Below are 26,132 nucleotides of genomic sequence, written 5' to 3'. Positions count from 1 at the left end.
CACAGCAGATAAACAGTAATGAGTATTTTGGACCAAACCACTACACCCTACACAGAAGAAATGCTCTCAACTAAGAGTGAAGATGCACATGTATAAATGTGGGCTTAGTGGCAACTAACTTTTCTTTAAAAACCTAAATAGAGTTGTCAATAGTATCCTTATCTCCAGACTTCTTTTGAGAAAAGATATCTGAACCACTCTGATGTGTGGAAGATGTCTTTGGACTACAAGAGAAACATGATCTTGGACACATCTCTTGCTTGGTATTTTGATTGGCTAGCTCAGTATGTATCATATGAATCCCATTCCAAGGTGATGAACTTCTGTTATGTAGGCAGCTCACATGTTGACAGAACCCACAAATTCTGTTTCAATAAACTTCAGTGCTTTGTAGCCTTTGTGATAAAAAAGTAAGATCTACAAACTGTGAAAGTGAAGATAGACTAAAGACATCAAAAACAAATGCTTCAAAGTTGTGTGGGTTGTTTTTTCTTTTTTTTTTTTCTTTGAAAGAGATGTAGATGACATTGATATTCCATTGAAAAAAATGTGTTGATATCTTTCATCTGGCAATTTTAAACCAATTCTTCCAGTGCCTGGAACTGGATAGGTGACATTGATATGCAGAAATGTATTTGTGAAGCAATTTCAGTAAGTAGATAGAAATGGGATTGTATCAGGCTCAGCACAGGCTGGCGTTCCCACACCACTTGTTGTCAGGAGCATCCACTCAGGCTTTTGATGTCTCCAATGTTTATTCAATGCACTTGACACTTTTAAATCTAGTTTAGTGTAATTTTGCTTTTGATGGGGTCTTTTAACATAGGCAGCAACAGACTGAGGGAGAACAATTTCAAAATAAAAGATGTTCACTCATCAAAAGCTGCTGTAGTATTCAGAAGTGGCACTCTAGTCCCTAATACAAATCATTTGTGCATAGTATAGAAGAGATTTCCAAAGACTCCTGGTCAGTGCACTAATGCACTGCATACAGTAGCTGCAGACTGAAGCACTGTCAGGTAAGCATGGGGTTATCTTCCAAAGATCTGTGCTAAAGTTGGGTTTAAAAAGAAGTGCTTTGCATCAGTCATAGGAAAAATCTTCAACAGCTGACGAGTATTAACGTTCCCAACATTTGGGTAGGACAGAACAGATTGGTTTCTTATTTTGCTAAAGAAAGACACAGTACTGTGGAATACATTGTGGGCTGACATGAGCATTTCAACCCTTTTAGGTGAAAAAAAGAAAGGTTTGTGTGGAGCCCCAGGGTCAAAGTTTCCTTGGCTGCCAACTGAAGCAGTGCCTGGCTGTGCTGCATGGCAAAGGTGAGCTGATTCCTGCAGGTGGGAAGGCAGGCAGGAGAGCCACTTCTCAGGGCACTGGAAAGTGGTTGTCAGCAAGATCTGCCTCTGACTACTGACATTCTGTCAGAAATGTGAGTTGTTACTGGGATTGCTGAAATGGGAAAAAATTTGAGTGCGGGAGCTTTTTGAACTTATTGAAAGCTCCTCAGGCCCTCTTCTTTCATCATCCTGCTGAGCTGCTGAAGTAGAATGTTGATGGTGTGCCCAGACTTACAGGATCAAGCTAACTGAGGAGGACTTTTAAGAACCTTCAAAAGGACTTATATATCATTCTGTATTTGGACTTAGAGATATTGGAGAGTCATAGCTAGGGAGGAAATCTCCATTGCACTAGCCAGGAAGGCTAAGGCTAACACACTCAAACAAGGCTGTATGGTGGTGATAACAGTAAACTGATTTGTAGTTAAATTGCAATGAATAAAAATAGGGAAAAGGCAAATTTGCAGAAATTATGTGAAATGCTCATCCAATATAGGCTTTTTTCCTATATCAAATACTGCTTTTGCTGACTTTGTGGATGTATTCCCAATGCAGTCGGAGAGCAAAAATATCTATTGTGGGAAAGGAAGCCTTACTCAGTAGATGAGAGGGAGGAGTGACCCTGTCCAGCTGTATTTCACAGAAGAGGAGTTCCCCTTTGCCCTTTCCACTGAGTATCTCTGAACATGAGCTACCAAAGGAGAGAAGCAGAGCTCAAACTGAGTATACTAAATCACTGTTTAGGAACCAACCACTGTCTACTTTCCCTTCTGAGTTCAGTCAAGTTGTGGTTGAGGAAGAGAGTGAGAAGAGGTAGGGAAAAAAGGTGTGAAGGAAAAAGGATATCTGGGAAGAAGCTGTTCATGTAGAGAAAAGAGAGGGAGCATCCTGAAGAGAGCAGGAGGGAACTAGAGGTTGTTGAAATGTCTGAGGAAAGAAAGGAAGAATGAGATATACCTGACATTTTCTCCTTTTTTCTTATATGTAGCTATATATAGAAATAGGTCCAAGAAGAAATAGCACGATTTAAAAAATTATTTCCTCCATATTCTAATGATCTCCTTTAAATGGAGAATATATTGCTGTATGGGTAAGAAACCTCTGCAAGGTTTCTCTGTTTCTTCAAGTATCTTAGTCTGTGCTTTTCTTAAAGCTCATCTTGTTCAATTTGAGTCAGTAGCAATATCAGCTTAGAGATAAAATTTGGGTGGCCTCCGCAGTGGGGAAGTATAAACCACTAACTGCTCTATTAGAAAGGAAAGAAAAAAAGCCCAACATATGCAATATGTGTGTGCATATATGTATGTATATTATACATACATAAAGTACTTTTATATAAAAGTATAATAATTTCTTCTGAATTCCTGACTTTCCTGACCATTTTTACTTTTTGGAAACTTTACCCATGGCTGCTGATAGGGTCAAAACCTGTGGTGGATAAGTTCAGACTTCAGAAGTAGTTCTTATACCCCTGACAATGGGCACAGCCTCCTTGTGTTGTGATCTGTTTGTGCGTGTTGAGTATGATTTGTAAGGCTGTACCTATCCTATTGGAATGGCAAAATTTATGAAACACAGGAATTTGTGAAAGTTGATTGTCTTGCTAATCTTAGCAGTGTTTGTGCTGTTATGCCTCTTTGGCTGTGGATCAGTCTCCAGAGAGCCATGTCCATCATGAAGACCCCAAAGTCTGTCTGCAGGATACCTTGGTGGAAATGGTGGGTACAAAGCTGCTGTATCTGCTTGGACATGCAGGTTTCAATATATCTTTTTGGTGGAGGTAGAGGGAAAGGCATGTTTTTTACTTTGTACAATGTACTTCTGAGCCTGAATTACAAGACTTCTTTTTTCTAGCCTAAGATTGGATAGTTATTCTTGTGAACAATCCCCAGGTGGTGGATAATGCAGTTACATTTGCTTTTCTGTGTTGCAAGCCTGGGATTTTCAAAAGGGACAAGTAAGATTAGCCCCTTGGCAGCCAGGTTGTACTTTGGAAGATTTCAGACACTGACACCGTTAGGCACAAGGAAAGAGAACACTAGGTTATTTCTTTTATTTTAAATCACTTTTATCACATAATTAACATAATCAGTATTTTTGTTTTGTTTCCCCCCCCCCCCTCCACCTCATTCTCCTCTGTAAATATTTTGCTTTCTTCTTCAAGTTTTCTACTGGTAGCAACTGTACTTAGCATTTCACTGTGGTAATACAGGAAATATTGAACGTTTTGGAAATGGCTTGGTACTGGCTAATGTTTTATAACTTTTAAGGTTAAAAACTCAAGGTAAAAATTGTTTAACAGCCAAGTTTGATTGTGTTAAGAATCAAAGAAAATTCATCTGGACACAAACAAAAGAGAGATACTTTTAATTTTTCTTCTTCTAAGTCTGTAGTTTATTGGTTTAAGATGATGCTTTATAATCCCATATGAATTGTATGTGCTGTGAAAGGAATCCATAGCTTTGGTGACTCAGGGATTTCCTTAATGCATTATGATATGTGGTATCCAAGTCATTAGCATGGGACAGAGAGATGACTGGAAAGCTGGGCTTTCTGACCTAGAGCTGAAGTGTAGGCAATGTACTGTAGAACATGTGAAAGCACCCACTAAAGCACTGGGCATATGTGTCTGGCCAGCTGAGCCCTGTTTACACATCTTCATGTTGTCCACAGTGTGGAGAGACCTGTCAAGAATACAAAATTTACTTTTCCTCCTTATGATATTTTTCAATCACTTGTATCTCATGATGTTAAGGTAGTAGCATGGATAGCAAAAGGACAGCACTACTGCTCAGCCAGTCGTGTAAGCTGGACTGGCCTTGCAGCAGTAAAAAGTGAATGCAAAGACCAGAGCTGTCCCTTAAGCAGCCCATCCCATCTTGCATCCTGCTAAGAGCACTCCCCCCTTCACATACTCATTAAGGTTGGAAAAGACCTCTAAGGTCATTGAGTCCAGCCTTTGACTGATCACCACCACGTCAACCAGAGCATAGCACTAAGTGCCATGTCGTCGTGTCTTGAACACCTCCAGGTATGGTGACTCCACCACCTCCTGGGCAGTCTGTTCCAATGCTTTTCCCTTTCTTCCTGTATCTCATACTTCCTTCCATAGTGATGGTCTCTGTAATCAGAAAAATTTGGATGAGTGCATGAACCCATGGGCGAGGCTCTGAAATTGCTTGCTGTGCTCTCCATGGTACAAATTATCAAATGAATGTTAAGGCAACCTGATTTTGGCTGAGGGATACTCTGAGGTACTAGGTAAATTTGTCACTGCTGAATAATAATAAAAAGTTGGCTTTCCAGACTAAAAGGAATGCACATTTTTGTATATTTTTCTCAAACTCATCAAAAGAGATTAGATTTCCAGACACTGACATGACAAGCTCTAGAGCTTGAAAAGTTGAAATATCAGAGTTCACACTGTGCTCAGCAGAGTCTGACACAAGTCTAATATATTGATACACATAATTAAGTGTGGGTTTCCCCAACAAGTAGAAAGGGAATTTTAATAGTTTAAAAGTCCCTAAAGCTATCTGACTATCCTTGGCTTTCTGTTTGATCTGATGACTGGAGAACAGAAGGTTCTGTAAAGGAAGAGCTACCAGCAATTCCCAAGCTCAAGGTCCCCTCCATCCCCCCTCCTTGTGATTTGATCTCAGTATGAATATTTCTCATTTGATCTGCTGCTTCTTCCGTTTATCATTCAGCGCCTGGACCTCAGCTGGCCTTAAAATATTTAGAAATGGGCTGCCTAAAGATGGTGGATAATTTAATGTGCAACTGCTTAACCCAGTTGGTTTTCAGAGAGGAAAACCCCAGGATTTAAAAAGATGTGGAAATAGGGATAGAGCTCCCATACTGAGAAAATGCCATTGTTAAACATTTATCAATAGACTCTCTTGCATAGAACATTGATGACAATTCAAGCTGTCTTTAGATGGATTCTCATCCTTCTGGAGTTACACAGTGTTGCACAGTGTGACAAGATGTACTTCAGCTGTAAAAATGTTCATAATGCATAAATATTCTTTTGATTTTTGGCCCTATGTGCATCCCATACTTTCTGTAGTGGTGAATTTATTTTGTAAATGCTGCATCTATTGTGGGATTTGAGATTGAGATACCACATTATTTTCCATAGTTTCCCTTGTGTATAATTAAAAGTAATGACTTCTAATGAGTCCCTGACCTATTTCAACCCACTGGAATGAACCTAATAAAATTCAAACACTTAATATTACATACTTTATATTATACACATTCTTGCTTTGTCACATCCTGTTCTACCAGGGCTGAATGGCAGGTCTTAAACTGAAATACATCTGCTGGAGCATGTCTTGTTAGACTTTGTGAAAGATACTTTCTGGCAGGTGGTGATGCAATGGAACTTTAATAGTTTTTCAGCCCGTTATCTGATACTATATAATTATATGTATTAACTAAAAAAATTACTTTTACTAGGGTAATTCAGTCTATTCAGACTACTGTAGTTGCTAGTCCATTTGACCACCAGCAATATTCTCAGAAATAAGTATGATAGATAATTACTGTGTTTACAGTGGAGGGGAAAAAAAAGAGAAAATCAGTAATGAAAGAGGATTTCCACGTGTGATTTTACCCCCATATTTCCACTGGGCTAGCGATTGCATCTGTCTCTGCAATTTTTCACATACTAGACCACCTTATGACAGTTGCAGAAATAATTTCTTTGGCAACAAATGGAGCTGCATTGATTCTCATCTATGTGCTTTCATGAAAAGATCAGTGCTGATCATTGAAGTTATATTCTGTTCAGGAATATGTCTTCAGAAGGTAACTGGCAGCAGAAGTAAACCGAATGAAAGACAAATAGAAAGAGAAAAAGAAAAGTAAAATAATCTACCAGTTCTTGCTCTGAAACATTTAGGTATGATAGATAACTTTTCTTCCTGTATTTGGGGCAAAACCCAGATATGTTGCATTTTATCACAAAACCCCATATCTTTGCACAAAACCTGTACAAATATATGTGGAACTTCCAAAATATTTTAAGTGACCTATCCATTACCTCCTCATCATTAGGTGTATGAATTGCAAGCACCCTTGACAGGAACTGCTGTGATATTTACTGCAAGTAGAATGACTTGGAATAATTCAAATGAGTTTAAAAAAATCCTGCCTACCAAGTGAAGTCAGCTAATGACAGCTTTCTGGTTATACTTTTCTTCTTTCAGTTTCCAAAGCTTTTTAAATTCTACTAAAATTTTTGAACTAAATGTATTTTAAATTGTATTCATCTGGGTGAAAAGCATACCTGTGTTTTTCTTGCTTTTGTTCAAGTTATTATCAACATTTTTTGGGGGGGCAGAGATAGAAATCTGTGATAACTCCTCAACAACATGCATTGCTTGACACATGATTAACATTGTCATTGAGTGTCCTTAACATCCAGGGACAATGTATTCATCTAAATAAATATATATTAGAATTGCCTGAGTTTATAAATATACATGAATACATGAATTTATCTACTGTGAAAATATATTGTTTTGGATCACTCCTCCTCACAGTAAAATCCACAGAATGAGGCTGATTCAAAAAACTTCATATGTTGAAATTTTTCCATAAAATCAGCTCTAGCAGAGTTGGTTTGTAGCTGGTGGAGTTGTCAAGGTGTCACCCTGCTCAGCTGCTCTGAGCATTGAATGGGGCATCTCACATCTCCAAAGGCATTAATGAGTCTTCAAGCATTAGATCTTTGCAGGGTGATTTAATATTGGTTTATTCTGAAATGAATGAAATGAGGTATCTAATGATGCCATGGGTGACCTCTCCAGTGTTTGCCATAGAGGGAAGGATGAAGACATCATAGGACGAAATTGGAAATAAGGCATCTTAATAATCATGTGTAGCCAAAGTGAGTGGGATTGTGAGATTCAATGGAAGACGTAGCTGCTTACACTAGTGTTCTACATAGTGGGTAGAACAGTTGAATTAATGTCCCAGGCTCCCTTTATAGTCAGTGGAGAGAAATGTTCCAGGGTGCATTTCATCTTCTCTGATAGTTAGTAATAATGAAAGACATTTTCAGTACTGTTTGGTATAGAGTAGGATGTTATTAAGCTTTACAATCTCTTTTGAATCCTCAATGTCCTCCCTGAATGACTTTGGCACTACTGAGTTGCAGGCTGATGTTTTTCAGAAACAGAAGCAAACTAAGATGGTGCTCTGTCTGATGGCAATTTATAAATGTCACTAATAGCCAAAGTGTGGTGACCTCAGCTCTCCTCCAGCAGCTGTTCAATATCTAGGCCCTGAGGATTAATTTCACTGCTGTGAAGTTTTGGTACTCGCAAAGAACTCTTTCTTGCTGTACAGAAGAGGGAATAAAAATCTTGAAGAGACAGGGCCATTAATGATTAATTATAGACATTTAAAATTCAAAGAATCATCAAGTTGAAAACATGTTTCCAAAGTCAAATTTTATTCCAAGTACTTTAACTCCTTTGCAAGCTGTATTAGTTGGCGGTAAAATGCCAGTTGATATTGAGTAGTCATTAACTCAAAGTTTATTGACTTCATTTTTTTAGTTGCAATTATTACTACTTTTAATGTGCTATAGATAATATTCCTCAAAAAAAAAAAAAAAAAAACAAACCCAAAAGGCTGCTCAGTGATGAGAGAATGGTAAAGAGAAATAAAATGCTAGTTGATATGTTAAAGTTAGTAGTGATGGGACTGAGTGGGTAGTGAAACTGAAAATGTGAGTGATTTAAGCCCATTACTCTTGGTGACTGTACAGCACAGTTACTGCTGTGTGTGTAACTCATAATGTCTAATGTTTACAATTGATGGCGATTCCTTTCTCAGGTCATTTTTCTTATGAGCTTTGCTCATTTCACTGTCTGCTATTTTGTTCCCAAATCATGCTTTCAGCTGGAAAACTGTGTAAAGGAAGATGGCATATGAAATGGCCAGCTGATGCTTTACATTGTCAAATGTAGCATGCAAATGGATTTGAAAGCTCAGTAAAAAGGGTTCTAGTGAACGTTTGCCTTGAACTTGGAGAGCATATACTTCAAGAGAAAGCATGCTAAAAACTGCCTGCTTTGGTGTAGACACTCTTCTGGAAGGGCACAACTAGGTCATGTTGTTTCCTCTGTCATCCTCAGTGCACCTCTTTCTGGTTTAGGGTTTGGATGCCAGCACTGGACCTGCCGAAGAGATCCATAGGAATGCTCCTCTATGAATAGTCCTAGATCCAGGAGTAGTGGGTGGCTTTTGTTTTCAGTGTGTGAGGAGCCGAAAGTGGTTTACCACTCGGCTGAAATAAATGGAAAGTTACATTAGCTGCCTTTGACACTCCTGAAGTTGTCCACACTTCCTCCACAAGGAAGTACAAATCTGTTTCGTAGTAACGCTTGGTGCATGTCTCCTACTGATGTCATTCTCCCTTTGAAGAGCTGCCACAATCATGCTTGTGGACAGTCACTTCTGAAAGTACCTGCTCCATCTTGTCTAATCCTCTGGGAAGGGATGACCTTTAGAGACAGATTTTAAATCAGCTAGGAGATATATACAGAAAGATCCAGGAAAAACAGACTTTCTGGACTGCTGATTTTGGCTCGAGTGTATCTTCAAGGATTAGGTGCTCTGCTTAGTTATCAGCAATTTTTGTGTGTATGTGTGTGTTTGGGTTTTTTTTGTTTTTGTTTTTGGTTTTTTGTTTGTTTTTCTCCAAATTTTTTTATTTTTTTAAGCATGCAAAATAGTTTTCTGATGCCAGTGACTGAATAATAGAATGAAATGAAGCCACCACTGACTTAGATGGAAGGACTGAAGGATAACTAGTAGTTTTGGCAGTAGTTCAGCAAGTATCAGGATTAAGACCAGGATATAACTAAAACTGGATGTTGTTTTAAAACATCCCACTAGGATTCTTTGGTTTTAAACATCTAATAGATAGTTTAAGGTTTAAAAATAATAAAAATAAGGCTTCTATGAATTCATCTGTATAATAATTTCAAAGACTTCAAGTCTGTCACCCACTAGAAGTTGAGTTTATCAGCAGGTTATAGGTTAATGGGAGACAGTGGCCAAACCATAGGGCAGGAAAGATTGGAAAAATTATATCAATTAACAGTCAAACATGAATGCTTTCAGCAATTGTCAGTGAATGTGACAGACGTTGTGCAACAACCAATTCAAATGTGGTTATATAATATATTTTTTTTCCCCAAAAGAGAAGGAAATACACTATTAACACTGATATGTACCACTTAAATGCAATGTAAATGTTACAGGTATTGCATTTAATTTTGAAAAAATAGATTGAGAAATCTAGAATGAGAAATAAAACTCCTTCTTTGCAGGTTTTTTCAAAATGCAAATTTAGGTCTCAAGAGACCAGTGGAAGTTAAAGTAGAAATAGAGTCTGTATTTAGGGATTTTTAAAAACACACATTACTGAATTGATAGAGCATAACAGTTCCCTTGCTTAGGCAGCATTATGCTCCATCTTGTAAAATGTACTTGGGGACACGTAAAATGCCTTATTAAACATACAGTCCATAACTAGAGTTGTTACATTTTAATGTATATGTTTTTCATTCATGGATTATTGAACCACTAAATCCAAAGAATTTGACCTCATGCCAAAAAATTTCTTTGAGTCTCATTCTGAGTCTTTTCACTTCCTATGTAACTGGAGCATAACCCAAGTTATCAAATGTTAAAGCTATTTTTCAGACCTTGCTGTATACAATTGTACATTTACAAGCATGCAAGGAAGAAAGTTGCTATTTATTTTTGCATAAACTGCTTTCAAGAAAAAAGAAGTCCATGAAGCATTTGTGGGTGGAAGATCTGCAATTCTGGGGAGAAAATTCTTGAACATAGTGTTCTTTATAACTATGAGGGATATATACAAGAAGAAATGAGTAAAGTAATTATATACTTCATTGGAAGAACCATTTTTTTTTCTCCAAACTTAAGGTCGGCTTGCTATTTAGAGAGTGTATTTTTCCTTACTTTCACATGGCATATTGTTCCTTCCTGCTAGTGAAAAGCTGGCAGGTGTTATAAAACAGTGGTGATTTAAGCTTACTAGTGTGCCCAGTGATTTCAGGGTATTGTGTTTGTACTGTATTTACCTTCTGTTTTCTTCCACTGCTATTAGAAATAACTCTGGGGAGGAAGTTGAACTGCAAAGAGCTGAAAAGTAGGAAAGTAACATCTCTTCTCTACATTTTCCAAGGCTCCAAAAATGATATTCATAGTACATAAATTGTGTCTATTGATCTGAAACATCTCATTGCTCTGATTGAACCAATAATTCTCCTACAAACACATATCTAGGCTTTGTTATTCATCTCATGTCTGAAGAGAAACAGGAACTGAGAGAGTTAATGGATATAAGTCTGTGGTCTAGGCTTCAAGATTTTCAAAGCCAAAGTATCAGTCTAAAAGATTTCTTACTGGTGTTGATTTTATTGACATTATTGATGAAATAACTTTCAGCAAAGCAATAATGACATAATATTTGTGAAATGGAACACCAAGGAGCAAAATGAGTAAAATCACAAAGGTTGTCTTTATTTCTTTTATGTCTGTTAAAAAAAAAGAAAGAAAGACTGTTTTAGAGAGTAATAGAGCAAGTTTGGAAAGGCTCTAAATTGTGCATAATAAATATGTGCTCCAAATATGCATAATTGTTTTATTACAGGCCAAAAATATTTTGTCTGTAAAGAGATAAAGATGTTTCAAACAGTGTCTGCAAGAAAGGCAATTTATACAAGGCAAGTTTTAGAAGAACAATTTATCCTTTAGTTTTACTTGGTGTATTATTTCTATGTTAGGAATATTGATTTCCATGAAATATAAGCTCTAACTTTTTCTGTGATCCTCCCTCTCCTTTTCTTTTCTGTTCTCTTTGCTTGTTATTATAACAACATTTAAGACTTTTATTCTGAGGCATTGCCATGTGCAGAAAATTTGCTAAAGAAGAATACAGCCAAGATACATAAGAGTTTATTTTGCTAGTTTCTGACTGAGAAATGATTGTTCCAACCCTTAAGCAATGAACTGTTTTTTCAGGCTGTAAGAGTCTACACTGTCTCTGCAGGTATGGTTAATGACCAGACTATTTGAATTCCTTACATTTGCTTCAGATTCCTTTTTCAGTTTGTACTCATGAGGAAGCACTGTACACGACATAACAGTTGCACTGAAAACTTCTACTCTAACATCTGACAGATCACCTGTTGCCTGGTGCTCCAAAACTCGTCTCTCAACAGAATCAGTTCAGGAACTCCATTCAGATTGCTCTCTTGAAGACTATTTTATGTTTCGTGACATGAATTAAGCACCTATTATTAATACAGATCACAATGCAATGCAGTATTTGGCGTATCTTTTTGTTTCAAGCTAATGACTATTTCATCAGTTTTACCATTTTAAATAAGAAAATAATTCTCCTTTAAAGTTAGCATAAATGTTAATTAAATTTTCTTGCACTAAAATATTCTTCCAAATAAGTAAGTATTGCTTGCAATGTCTCTTCTGGACATTGCTGAACCACCTATATAAGAGTTAACAGAAAACCACCCTTCTTTTTTTTTTCCTAAGAGAATAATAATGTATTTTAAAATGTGTTTCAGTTATTTAGGTTTTTTCCTACTAAGAATATTGAGGTGTTTTCTATGAAATTTACCATCCTTGTAACCTTTCTCCTTCTCTATATGAATATCAAAGACAGGTAATTTTTTTAGGTGTGGTTTTTTTCATCAGATAGCTTTTGCTAATTAAGACATAGCCTTCACGTTCTTAAATTGCACACAATGCACTATTAAAACTGGAAAATGAAAAACCTATGACAGAGAAAGCTTGAAAAATAGTTATAAGATGGGAGCACACATATTCATATACATAAATAAAATAAAAAAATGGAAATAGGCCACATTTTCCTAGTCAAATTTCAAGAATCACAGTCATCATAACTGAACTTTTCATTTTCTGTCGTTATGGTAAGAATTCTTCCTTTTTCTTTCCCCCCTATTTTTTTACTTCACTTGTTTATATTAGAGCCAGAATGAAAAAAGAAGTTGTTACATTTACATGTCAACAATCATGACATCTGGAGCAAGGCTGAATGCATTATTTCTTGGTGAGAGTGTTACACAATAAAGCTTGACTGACATTATACGAAACCTGAGATGCTTTCTGATCAGCTGATTTAATTAAAACAAGATATTTGGTTCTGCACAATGCCCATGTATAACCTATTACAGGCATTTCAAACGTACAAGTAAATACTGTAAAATGTTATTAGATTGGCTTGCATGACTTGTCATTCTGTTTGCAGATACCTCAAATCAGCTATGCATCTACAGCTCCAGAACTGAGCGATAACACCAGGTATGACTACTTCTCTCGAGTGGTCCCGCCAGACTCCTACCAGGCACAGGCCATGGTTGACATCGTGACGGCCCTTGGGTGGAATTATGTCTCAACGCTGGCTTCCGAAGGCAACTATGGAGAGAGCGGTGTGGAGGCGTTCACCCAGATCTCCAGAGAAATTGGTGAGTGTGTGTTTATCAGGTCTGGTATTTAGAGCTGCTGAGTTGCAGAGCATCGCTCAGTTCTGCTTAGGTGTATGCAGTGTGATCAGAACACCGTGGGCGTTACCTGGACTCAAGGGGGTGATTTTGCTTCTTGCATGTCTGCCAAGGTGATGATTCTAGCAGCAATTTAAGAAAAGAGGCAGAAAATGTATATCTCTTGACCCTTTTGGAAAGGGCAGCCTCCTTGATGAGTTAGGGGCAAAAAGCAACCATCTGCTGAACTACAGCCAGATTTGAGGAAATGCAATTTTTGATTTATCTTAGGAAAATTATAGTCCGGTGAGAGCTTTTTTCCTGTTCCAGCATGGATAAACCTAGAGGTTTTAATTTTGATGAATTTTAAAAACAACAAAACCCCTCCACTCTGAAGTAAAAGACATAACCTTGTCATTTTTCCTCTACAATAAAATGTGCTGTACAAATACAGGCATTATGAGAAGTATATTTAAGTCCCTTTGATCTTGAAAAATTTTTTTTCACACTTTCATAGTTTTTTCTGGCTTGACAAAAATGGCTGTTTCTCAGGAACTGTAGGTTTTGGACACCAAGGAATAAGATGATGAGTATCAGGAAGTTTGAAAGAGGGTGGAATTGGTCTTTGACCCAGTACAGTGTTAAATGACATACAACTGCCCCCGCAAACAATCTTCATGTCCTTCCTGAGAAAGCCTGGGTTAATCTACTAGATTTGACTTCCAGGGCATGTACATATAAACTCCAGCTCTTTTGAATCAGCTTGGGTGACAAAATATGGTAATGTCTCCCACTTTCACTAACTGCATGTGAATATAAAGAGCATCTATCATATGGGAAGGAACACATGTGTTTCAGGTACTTATGCTTGAACCATAAAGGTAAGTGATTACTTGTAAGAACCTGCCTGTAGAATGAAACTACAGCCATTCTCAACATTAGGGAATCAGTGTATGTAATATGCTCAATCATTTAACTGATAAATATTCTTTTTCTAGCTTCTGGTCATTGCTGTCAGCTCCTAGGTGAATTCATGGGAGAGCCAAAGATGTCTACTGTACATTGCTTTGATCTGGAGTTAGGAAAGGCATGGAAAATTCTTTCACAATTCATATCTAAAAGAGATGGTTCATCTATTGAAAATAGATTGGCTTCCCCAGACAATCACTGATTCATTGGCTGAAAAATCATTTTTTCTTGAAACCATCTGCAACATGGCTAGTTCTGAGTTAGGAAAGCAAAAAAATAAAATACAGGACCTTTTACTGTTTCCCATTTCCAGGAGTATGAGAGAACTTCAGATGGGTGCAAGCAAAAACTGTAATTATAATCACAGTTACTTGAGTTTGTGTCAGTTGGATCTCCATTGATCCTGGAAAAAAACCCACCATTGTAATTTGATAAATAATTAACATTAATAGCATAAATAAACATTATTAACAGAATTGTGAATTCAAAGCAGTTAAAATCATGAATAGGTGTCCTAAATATTACAAAATCTGTGTAACACCAAGAAGCATAATAATTAGTGATTTGTGGTTTGATTTTTTTTTTCCTGCTTATGATTTATGTTTTCTACTAGAACACCTGATTTTTGTCAACCTCTGTGCTCCCAGCAACTTACCAACTATTGTGGGTATCAGGGACTCCAATGGTTCTGAAGAAGGAAAGCAGAGGCAGCACAGACAAGTAATTTTTATTTCCTAGAAAAATGTTCAAGTAAACAATCAGGTAAATCATATGTAACCACAGGGACATGATTGATAACCCATGCAGAATTGTCAAGAACAAGCAGTATCAAATCCATCTAATAATTTTCTTTGACAGGATAACAGGTTATAGCTGGAGAAAAAGCATTTGATGTGTCACACCTCTCAAATTTTGTAGTGTTATCTCAATTTTCACATGCAGTATTCTCCACAGTATTCTACAGTGATCTAGGTGTAAATAGGCTGGATGCAGCCCTATTTAGAAAATTTTGCTCAGAAAGCAATAAGCAATTATTTCTGTTTAAATGAAAGAGTATGTTGTGTGGTATTTGGCAGTTGTTTAAACTGCATCAGGTAGTAGCCAATGTTTTCATGTTTAACCCAGATGGACTTGGAACAAAGATTACTGTAAAATCTGGAGGTTACTTTAAGGGCAGAAGGACTAAGACTAGGACTAGGAGAGCACCTAGAGAAATCCTTTGAGTCCAATTGTGAAAACAGTGTCCGGAAAAGGACAAATTTGAGACACCAGAAGACATTTGGCTTCTGCAAGAAGGATCTGTACAATGGGGAATTCAGACAGACTGGTCAGAAAATACTGTTTAAAAAAATGATGCAAGGATGATAGTAAATTGTAACCTATATTCCTCATGTTTTAATGGAATGCGCAGACGGACATACCATCTGTAAAATAATTTGAGTAATCCTCCAATTTGTCTGTCAGCTGTGGAACATCATTTTGACTCAGTACAGATTTTGTCCCTCACTTCAGAAAAGGGGAAACTCCTCAAGCAAGCAAGAACAAAGACAAATATTGAAAATGTGGACTGTGCGAAGCAACTGAGCAGGGGGGGCTTAGTTAGCCTGAGGACGTGTTGACTAAGAAGAGAAGGTGATAGAAAAGAATGTTTTCAAATAGGCTCTTGCAGAAAGGTAGAGGACCACTTGTTCATCAACATACAGTGTATGTAAACAGAAGTAATGGAATTAATCTGTAGCATGATTCTGTCTAGATTTGGAGAAAGCCCCTTTTAATGTTTGAGAGGTTAAGTATTATACCAGCTTGCTTAGGGACATTTTGGAACCTCCATTGATAAGGATCTGGGAAAATGCATTAGACAAACACCTGCCCAGTGATTATGTAAGTGTACTTAGCTCTTGCTCGGGGCTGGAATGATTTTTTGATGTCCCTTCCAGCCTGATCCCATTATCCACTGCCCTCATACTTTTCATCTGAGCCACAGGGCTGGAAATGCTTTCAAAATGGAAACTGAATAGCATCTAACTATGAGGCCTGAGACTATAGAGTCTATAGAAATCATCACATGGTATAAGACTGCACACAACAACAAAACTTACCAGCTCTGTGTTAATAAACTGTGCGTTAAGAGAACCTAATTAGGACACTATGCCTCTTGTGCACCTGGCACACAAATGTACAGGACAGCTCAATTCCTTGCTGAGTACTTTGTGTCCTGCTTAAGATAAGTAGCCAACAACTTGAAGCAAAATGAATGTGAAGATCAGCATAATGAAAATCAAAAAAAATTGAGGAAAGGATGTGAAAAATATTGATATATTCACTTCTGAAAAAAATTTATTGTATGAGAGGACATGAGATAGCAGACATGAAAATATAAATAGGAAAACTTGATTTTTTTGTTTATTATTTGTATTGTTTTTTAAAGTTGAGAGTTGAAAAAGGGCTATGGTTTTACATATTTTTAAAATAGAGATTAATTTCATGAACTTATATTTTAATGTAATTTTGACTCTTTGCCTCTAATTTCTAGTTTGATTGGCTCTCTGTTCTACTTCTATTTCTTGATCAGTAACAGAAGCAAAAGGAAGAAACAGGCTGCCAAATGAAATGTGGAATACTGAAAAGGTCAAAGTGGTGCCACCTTGACATGTCACCAAATATATTACATATCAAAATCTGCTCTCATTTTAATGACCAAGATCCTGTCTGGGACAAAGCAGAGCTGGAAATTAAATATTTTACATGACAACGATTGGAAGGAGATTATTCCAACTCATTCATCCATGCATTGTTTGAAGACAATGATTAAATTTATAGCATTTTCTACTCCCATTAAAAAGTTAATGATACCATTGTAATCATTTTGACATCATGATCAAATCATTTTGGTACATTGACCAAACGAATAAATTCATACTAATTGCTTAAGAGTTTAAGCATTAAACTGAAACTTGATTCACTGATACAAACTAAAATGGGGAAAAAAAGGAAGCACATTTTACCAAGTCCTCATTAAACTGTCATGCTAAATATTAGTCTTCAGTTTACTTACTGTTCATTGTCTTTGACCAAAGAAATGTTGGAAAGTTTCTAGTCCAACTTTCTTTCAAAGGTTCATTCCCCCTGTTATTAGAAACCAAATGAATTTACCATTAGAGAGAAAATCATCAGATGCTTTTCCTTTTTTTTATTTTCCAGAATACAAAAGCATTTGATTCAGACAAATCTCTTTGTGTACAAAATACTTGCTCAGTTAGTGCGATGTTTGTACTGGAAAATGTAACAAATCTACAAATAAGATATGAAACGCTACACAACAGATTTTATTCTCCACTATTGGTCAACTGCTGACAGGTACTGGCAGTGAAACACGACACTCTTAGAAGAGGAAGCAAAAATGATAAAGGCAGGTAACAGAGCTGATCATTAAGAACAAGTGAGAAACTTCAGCGCTGCTTGCCCGTTTTCACTTGTAAGTTGATTTTGCATGTCTTGCCAGAGGTGTAAAGACAGCAAAGAGCATTTAATCAAAGAGCATTTTTTAAATTTTTGACTGGTCAAAATAACAGCGTCATGACTGCTTTATCCTAGAAGAGAATGATTCACTTAATATCAGGGTGTGACCTTGAATACATGTTTTTAGGAAAAACATTCTGTAGTTTTACCTACTCCTTTTATACTGGGACATTGCAGTTAACAGCATTTTTCTGAGGACAGACTACAGTTACTTTGTGATCTTTCATAACATTTTATCATTACAGTGACAATGAAAACTATATAATAATGATAGTGAATGCATGTGCTGAGTGAATGCTACAGTAGCTTTATTTGTTTTAGACTTCAACATGAGTAGCTATATTTTGTTTACATCAGGAATGGTGTGTGACATTTCTTTGACATAGTTCTTCAACCGTGTTTGTCTCTTGTCAGTTCTTTTAGTGTGTATACAGTTGTGCATTGTACCTCTGCTTTTCTCCAAATTATTGGATTTCTTCTTCACAGAAGAATCACAGAATAGTTAGGGTTAAAAGTGATTCTGAGGATCATCTAGTCCAACGCCCTTCCAAGGCAGGGTCGCCCAGGGCAGGTTACAGAGGAATATGTCCAGGTGGGTCTTGAATGTCTCCAGAGAGGCAGAATTACCTTTAACAACTTTTGGACTTCAAAATTTCTATGGAGGAAGTGGAAGTCTATTGGGAAGTGGGGAGGGAGGTTTGAGCAGGAAAATAAAACTTAAGGGGTGTAACATTTCCTTTCCACTTAGACATTGATAATTTAGAAATAAGATGTATTGCTGTTAAGATTAATTCACATTTCCTGCAGTAATCTCTGTATATATTTGATATAAAGCTACAGCTTTCTGTATTTTGTTAAGTAAGATTAATGGACTTCCCCCCCAGCCCCAAGATAGTGTTTAATAGAAGATTAAAAAATCTTGCAACATGGAGATGAAAGAAATACAATACATGAAATGTAATCTTTTCCCCAGAGATATTTCTGCTTTATAGGCTGTTTTCAGGCATAACAAATTAATTTTCACTACTAATAATATTCTAACATACCCTCACTAAGGGTAAACAGTTTAATTCAATTTTAAGTTTTATTTTCATATTTATGTAGATAAAACTCCATTGATAGCACTGTATTTCAAGCTGCAAGCTGTAATTAATAATAACACTATATAATTGGCTACAGGAGCTTCAAAGTAATGTTGAAAAATTACAAAATCAGATGGTAGGTGTATTAATATTGCAAAAGCTTGAAAATTATTCCAGCAGTTTTTAATATTTGTACCAATTAGTACCTGATAAAGAACAGTATAATTTCTAGGGATTTAAAATGAAAGACTATTTTAATTTCTCTCAGTGGTGCTAATCAATGTGATAATCTTTAGCTATAATTATTTTTTTTCTCTATAGTTTTAGGGAGATATCTAGGAGCAGTAAGCATACTTTCTGGGTATGCTCTCTGACCCTCCAGTACTTGTAGGAAGAGAGACTTTAATAGCTCTTGAGGGGCTTTTTCTTCAGTTAATTAGTTAAGGCACTTTTAGAATGTCCTATAGGAAGCTCACTAGCTACAGTACTATAAGTACTACAGAAGTCTCTGCAGTAGGACCTTTTTCTTTTTGCTTTGTGTGAACACCAGATGTTTGCATTGGTTGTGAACACAAATTCAAAGAATAATAAAGATGTCCAGGAAAGTTTATTTCAGCAGTGTTTTTATTACAATGGCTTGTTGGTAGCCATTTCAAACCTCTTAACTCAGTCATGATATCTAATTCAATTTTTAAAATGTATAAACACAAACAAAATTATAAATGTGATTATGCTAATTTTAAGAAAACAGACTTGTTAGATTAAAAATTAGATTCAACAAAAATATTTTTGTTGAAATACAGTGTGTTATGACCATAATGAACAAGCTTTTTCATGAAGAAAACTCTTTTTTCAAATGAGGAGCACTTAACTCTTTGCAAACTGGAAAGTCTTAGTATCTATAAACTGAAGTCAGTAGTTTTAGGGAAACCATTTCAAGTAAGATGTAAGGTGTGCTTTTTAATATTAGATGTGAAAAGGCATCTTAAAAGTACTAAGGGACACTGGTATATTTATTTGAGGTTTAAATCGTTAGGTGAGATCTTTCTAAAAGGAAAGGCCAAATTTTGAAATCATTGCTTAAACTGTAGCCTATACTGTGCTTGAGACATCTATGATTATAAAGGATCTTTTCTGGCCATATAAACTGTTATTAAAATTTCTGAAATACAAAGGAAGATAAATATATAGGGTTTAATGTGTCATCTGATCATTGAGATGACAGGAATAGAATTTCTCAAGTGTTTCTGTTCTGTGTATTGGTATGTATTACCATTGAGCCTGTAGCTCCTCACAGATTCTGTGACTCTCTTTTGCTAGAAGGAGTCCCAGAGCAAACAATTCACACATAATTAAAAAACTCATGCGAAAGCAAAGTTAGGAAATGTCTAAACCAAAATGTAGTCATTCTAGTTGTTTATGACCAAATTTCACACAGTCCCATTAACAGGAAGTGGATTTTAACTCAATAGCAGTGGATTTTCTTGTGTTAAGGAAATGTATTTGTAAAGTGGATAGTAGAAGGATAATCATCAAGGACACCCAATAGGATTTGTGGTCTGAGTAAAGCTACCCATGCTTTGTTTTTGTATTATGATTTTTTTGTGGTGAAAGGCAGAGGACAGCTATTGGAAAAAAACTGACAGCTTATGTGGTTGTGCTTAATTGTTTAAAAAAAATTAAAAGTCTGTTAAAAATAAGTTCCAGAAGCTTTATGGATTTTGCCATCAGTGAGATTTTTCCCCTCCTTTATCAATAATTGAGTTCCTCTGTCCTTTATTTTTTTTTATATAGACTTCTGTTATTGTCACTTCTGCAGAAAGCTTGTTTTCACACAAGATTCAGCCAAGCACCTTCTGTATTGTAGTGGTGTGAATGAATCAGGGATCAAACAGGCAGACTACGGCATAGCCTTGATCAGAGCCTGTGTGAGTGAACTTTGCCAACACAACATTTTGCTTTCCTGGCATGCACAGGCTTTTGTAAGGAAAGCCTGTATTTAAGGGCACTGTGAATAAAAGTGACAGGAAGAACCGTGGTGACGTGGACTTGGGCTGTATTTACGATTCTTTTGTTAACATGTCAAAGGGTTCCCAGCATTTGAATTATAATCTTGGTTATGCTCCTGTCAGGAAGAACTGTTTCTGATATCACAGAATATTCTGAGTTGGAAGGGACCCACAGGGATCATCAAATCCATTTCTTAGGTGAATGGCCCATGCAGGGATTGAACCCACACAACCTTGGCGTAGTTAGCATTGTGCTCTCACCAGCTGAGCCAATCTCAGGGTCTTCAGTGGTCTAGAATCCATAGTCTCATTCATGTTAAGAAGGTACACCTGATAAAGACAAATTGTTGAGGCTCTTGAGTTTTCTGAGAAAATTTCATTTGTCTATGTCTTTTTGTCTTGAAATGGTTCCTATTAGTTTTAAATATTTAGCATTTTTTTAGAAGGCTTTGCTTTCTACCTGGAGAACTGTAATTTTTAAAAATGGTGTGAGCAATGCCTCACACAATTATCACAATAATGATCGATATTAACAATATACTCTTAGTATCAGCTCTTTTGTGATCTGTGGCTGCAATTAAAACAATGAAGCACTGTAACTGTCAGACTGAGTCAGACACTGCGAGTCAATATCTTGTCTCCAGTGGTGGCCTCAACACGGAACAGAAAGACACCAAAATCTTACTTAGTCACTGGCAGAAATACTTATCCAAGGAGTGTTCTGTAATCCCAGGTGTTTAGTGGTTGATACTTAGTTTTCCTGAAGCATGAAAATTTGTATCTGCTATAATTTCTTTCTGTTACCATTTTAATATTACTCATTAAATATTCTCTTGTTTGGATGCTGCAAATAGTATGCAGGAGAATCCAGTTAACCTCCTTTATAATGTGCCTTCTTACTTAACTCTGGGCTAGAAGATATGAAGTAATTGCAGTTTAATGGTTTCTGTTGTCACTTTCTGGATCCTTTATTTCATTTATATCTCTGTTAAGCTGTGTAGCCATGACTGAACACTCCAAGTAAAGCTTTACTGTTGATTTATGTGGTATCACTGTAATCTCATTTTTATTCTCAGCCCCAATCTTTATGCGTCCTGACAAATTGTAAGCTTTTTCTGTTGGCTGCTGGGTATCAAGCAAATTATTTCCAAAAGCAATCTGTTTTGACACTCAAAGTTTATTAACAAATGGCTATAGCTGATTTAGAACTCAATAATGTGTGTGAACAATTCCAGATATTTCTGCCAGCCTGTTCTCCACTGTATTTGTCAATAGTCAATATTTTTCTATGACATACTTGTTTATCTATCTTTGCGAATACTGTCTCTTCTCCCTGCTCTTGTTTATTTCAAATAATTTTATAGCATTTTCAACATTTCCAATCTTTCTATTCAACACACTCCCTCTCCTTTTGAAGAGAATTGTGCTATGCAAATCAAACCCAAGTAGACATTTCTAGAGCACATGTTTATTAGCCTTTTCCAGCGCTGAATTTTGACTGTTTCTTTTTATTCCTTCTACTCATTGTTTTTGATTCTTGGGAGTCCCTTCTCTTGCCCCACTCCCCAGTTTCTAACTATTCATCCAAAAGTCTTCTAAAAACTCTATTATGAATGTTAATATTCTATATGCAAAGCTGATATATCAGTTATAGTAGTAACTACTGTTGCATGCTATCTAAGTACTAAGAGCAGAATGCAGAGAGATTTGAACTTACCTTGTAAATATATCTTGTGTAACTGTATGCCCCTCCTGATATCACTGGCTCATATCTGCTACTGAGCCAGTGGTACTGGTAGTTTGAGAGCGAAGGTTAGTAACTTAGCTAGGTTGAATTCTTGTTATCATCCAGCTGCATATGAAGCCAATGACTCACATAGCCCATGGTCTTTCAAGTATTAGATTAGCACTAAATGAAACTTGGAATTTCTCTTCAGAACTGTTGACAACTTATAGTTTAGTAATTGAGACAGAGGGAAATTGCATTATGATTTTTGTACAAACTTCTGTATTACAGCTGAAGCATATTTTGTTCAGATTTCAGTATAATTTTATTTTTGAAATCTATAAAATGAAATAGAAAATGAATGTTTCATCTGATCGCTTTGCAATTAGGCATCATGATATTAAAAAGAAAAAAATAAATGCAAAAACTAATTGCAAATGCAACCGAGACTATGTTTTCAAGATTTTTCAACATTTTTGTCTGAATGGTAATATCTATCAGAAAAAAAAAATCATAAAGATTAATGATACCCAGTAATTATCTTTCCTACCTTCCATAGGGTAAATTTTGTTAATAAATGTATGTGCATGTTCTATGGTTTACTTTACTAGGCAGTCCTATGGACACCTGGTAAACTGTTAAAGCAGACAGTGGGGTTTTTTTTCTCTGAAGAGAAAGCAAAGAGAGAAAACAGCTGTTCATCATTCTATGTTTATGCAACATATATGTGACTTTATGCACATTTTTATTTACTGTACTGTGATATATCTCAATAGTAGGTAGATGATAGTAGGAGAGATAGAGGATAGTGGAGCCCACTATCTTTCTTCCTTTATATTATAGTAAATTTCAACATGTGCAGGGCCTTACCAGCGGGATTTTCATTTCTCATTTTACTTCTTTATGACTTTCCCTACTTGTTCTACTGTTTTCTTCCCCTTATCCTCAATACAGAAGTATCCACAGCCTGCTTGGGAAACAACAGTTTGTGTTGTCACTGGGTGCTATTTTTAATATGCCATGCTAATACAAGATTCTTGAGCTTTGCTCATCTGAATGATGTAGAAGGGTTGACTGAGTTGAATGTTACAATGCTGACAGTATTCTTGCAAGATTAAAAGCAAATAATGCCTGATTATAAATGTCAAAGAGATATTCTTGTCTTCATTTTACTTACTTCCTTTCTGTTGTTGAAGGGCAGGGAGCCATATTGTGCCCTGAGTCACAGTAAGTGCGTTTGCTATTAAACTTGCAGTGGGGTAGCTTAGTAGTAACAGCTGTCTCCTGGATGTCCAGACTGGGGTAGCCCTTCAGATACAAGTCATTCCCTCAATTCTATTACCTACTGAACTGTCCATGGAGTTCCAGAGAATTCTGTTCAAAAAATAATATTTCAAAGAATTGCTCTTATTGGTTTTAGAAAGAACAGGCATATGTATATGCCTCACTAATATTTGGAAAGACTCCTTCAGAGATTTTTTTCTGTTATAAATGCATAATTTTTATGCAAATTGCAAGCTGTGATACCACCACTTTAAAATGGGATGGAAGAAATATGCATATTTTGAAATCTCACAGCTTATGAAAAAAGATTTTTTTTTCTCTTGCTGGAAAACAAACTGTTTCTTGGGTCCTCTCAAGGACAGAGTTTTGTATGATGAAAATAGTGTTGTTTATTCCTCTTCTTTCTTAAATACATAATGACTAGTGACTTTTCATCGCTTTTTAGAAGAAAATGAAAGAGAACTAATTGTTTAAAATGCTGACATCTAACAAAAATGCCAGTGTCTCTTTAATATTGTTCATAAAAGCAGGATATTTTGACTAGAAAATTAATCAAGACAATGAGTTACAAAACAATACCCTTGAGTAGCAGAGGTGTCATAGAGATAAATCCCTGTGTTGCTGTGACTGTGGATGTGTATGCATCCCAAAACTTCCCTGCCACCTTCATCCAGAGCACACTCTTCGGTAGCATACAGGAAGGCAGACTGCCCCTCATATGCCTTCATAAGTCATCTCCTTGGGCTGCTTGCCAAAGTGCTGTGATTGGGTTGTCATAGAGAGGAACAAAATTTCAACCCCCTTGAAAACACCAGAACAAGGAGGTTGTAGATTTCAAAATTGAAGACTGAGTCCATTGAAATGCATGCATCTGTGAAATTTGTTGATGTTTTGGGAGAGAGGGAGGGAGGGCTAAGAAAAAAATATCTCAATGCCTCAATGATTCCTACAAACATTTATGCTGGAAATGTTTAACTGTCATTAATTGATCTATGAGATTTGTATGATGTTATTAACCCTGACAACATTAATGCTCTCTCTGAAGTAAGATCAACCACACCTGTTTTCAGGAGTGCCAAGTCCAGATCTGTTTTCTTTTAAAAATGGGAACAAAAAGTCTGAACAAAACTTGTGGTGAAGTTCTTTTTTTTTTTTTGTAGGGATTCCTATTTTCCTTTTTACCTATTTTGCTTTATTTTGAGGGTGAGTGGGTGTCTATTTATCTTCTGCATGGACTACTTCCCTTAATACAGCATGCAAATCCTGGAACATCTTAGGCCCCAGAAGGATGAGAGAGAATGGTGTTGAGCAGTCCCAGGAAATAAACAACCTTCATTTCATAAAAGTTTAAGCTGAAGTTTGGTACGAGTACCATGAAACCCTGCTTTCATGGTAGGATGGAGGCTGTATAACTCATCAGAGCTGGCCCAGGTCCTTGGTGACTTTGCAGAGTTCCCATGGATCAGGAGAATAAAGCACAAACTGAGCCCCTTTTTGCTGCTCTGTTCAGAGGTGAGCCAGATGAAGGCAGAAGGTCTGTGTGCACTCTGCCACGTGCATTGTCATACATTCTGCTGGCATATTGGATTTGCTGTGAGATGCATTACAACATTTGCTATGGTTAGTAAATTCAGATATACAATTGTAAGTATCCTACCTAAAATGCTAATACACTTAACGGCGTGCAGATAATCATGCTGCTCAATTTATAAGAATTGCCAAACCTCATAATTAATTCCATTATATTATGGTATTTTATGGATTAAATAATTTCAAAGCTTATTCAGGAGGCAGAAATATTAATAATATTTTATTAAAATATTTTAATTAGTTAATGTTTTTAATTTTTTTCACAGAATCATTAGTTTTGTAAACTATAATGCCCCTTTCACAGAAATTAAATGTTAGAGCCAACCTGAAGATATTCTTTCTGTTGCTAAAATGCATGCAAAATATGTGGTTTTTTTTTCCTTTTCCTCCAGTTATGTAAGAAGAATTTGGTTTAATATTGAAAAGTAACCTATGGAATTGTATTGATGGTGTAAGTTTTTACATACTTAGTCATGGACTTTTAACTGTAGCTAATGCACATTTCATTGTTAAATCTCTTAATTGTTTTGCTATTAATCAGATGTACATGAATTGGCAGTGATGACTGTACAGAGGCTTTTAAAGCCCTGGAGATTTGAGGATGCTTTTCTTCCTATGTGGACCTTGGTAGAGTCTAAACACAAGGTTGGCTGGGGAGAGGAGGATTTCAAGTGATGACAAATGTTCAGTTGAGATGTAGAACGACTTTTCAAAGAGAAAGCAATGGTAATGGCCAGTTTTCACAATAATGTCCATGAAATTGTAAGTTTCATTAAGTAAGGTCAATTTAACTGGAGTTATCTTTCTTTGTCTTTCTGTGATAAACAATTTCAAAGGAGACAGGTTTTTGGAAGAGGATATTTGGATATGTTCAGGAAACGTGTTAGTGATGGAAGAGCATCAGTTCCCATATGTACACTTGCCACAGGCACTGAAAGCTTGTCACAAGCCCCTCTGGGCTACCTACACCTCAGGTGCCTCTCAGGAGGAATGGTGAAAGGCATTCAAGGACTTCTGTACTGGCTAGAGAGTCA

The 26,132-nt window shown here is 36.4% G+C and overlaps 1 protein-coding gene across 6 annotated transcripts in view; it reads left to right on the top strand.

The window, feature by feature from the left end:
- Nucleotides 1-26,132, top strand: part of GRM8 (glutamate metabotropic receptor 8) — a 323,953-nt gene that overhangs the window by 54,368 nt on the left and 243,453 nt on the right. For all 6 annotated transcript variants that reach the window (XM_042018191.1, XM_042018190.1, XM_042018194.1 and 3 more), the window contains one exon: nucleotides 12,688-12,904. In XM_042018191.1, coding sequence (XP_041874125.1) covers nucleotides 12,688-12,904 — 217 coding nt within the window. The remainder of the gene's footprint in view (nucleotides 1-12,687; nucleotides 12,905-26,132) is intronic.

Source organism: Corvus kubaryi, unplaced genomic scaffold (genome assembly GCF_017639235.1).
Source record: "Corvus kubaryi isolate FWS band 111438036 unplaced genomic scaffold, C.kubaryi_AGA036_p1.0 137, whole genome shotgun sequence".
NCBI lineage: Eukaryota > Metazoa > Chordata > Aves > Passeriformes > Corvidae > Corvus > Corvus kubaryi.
Note: the sequence above shows the minus strand (reverse complement) of the source record. Positions and strands in the feature narration are given on the sequence as shown.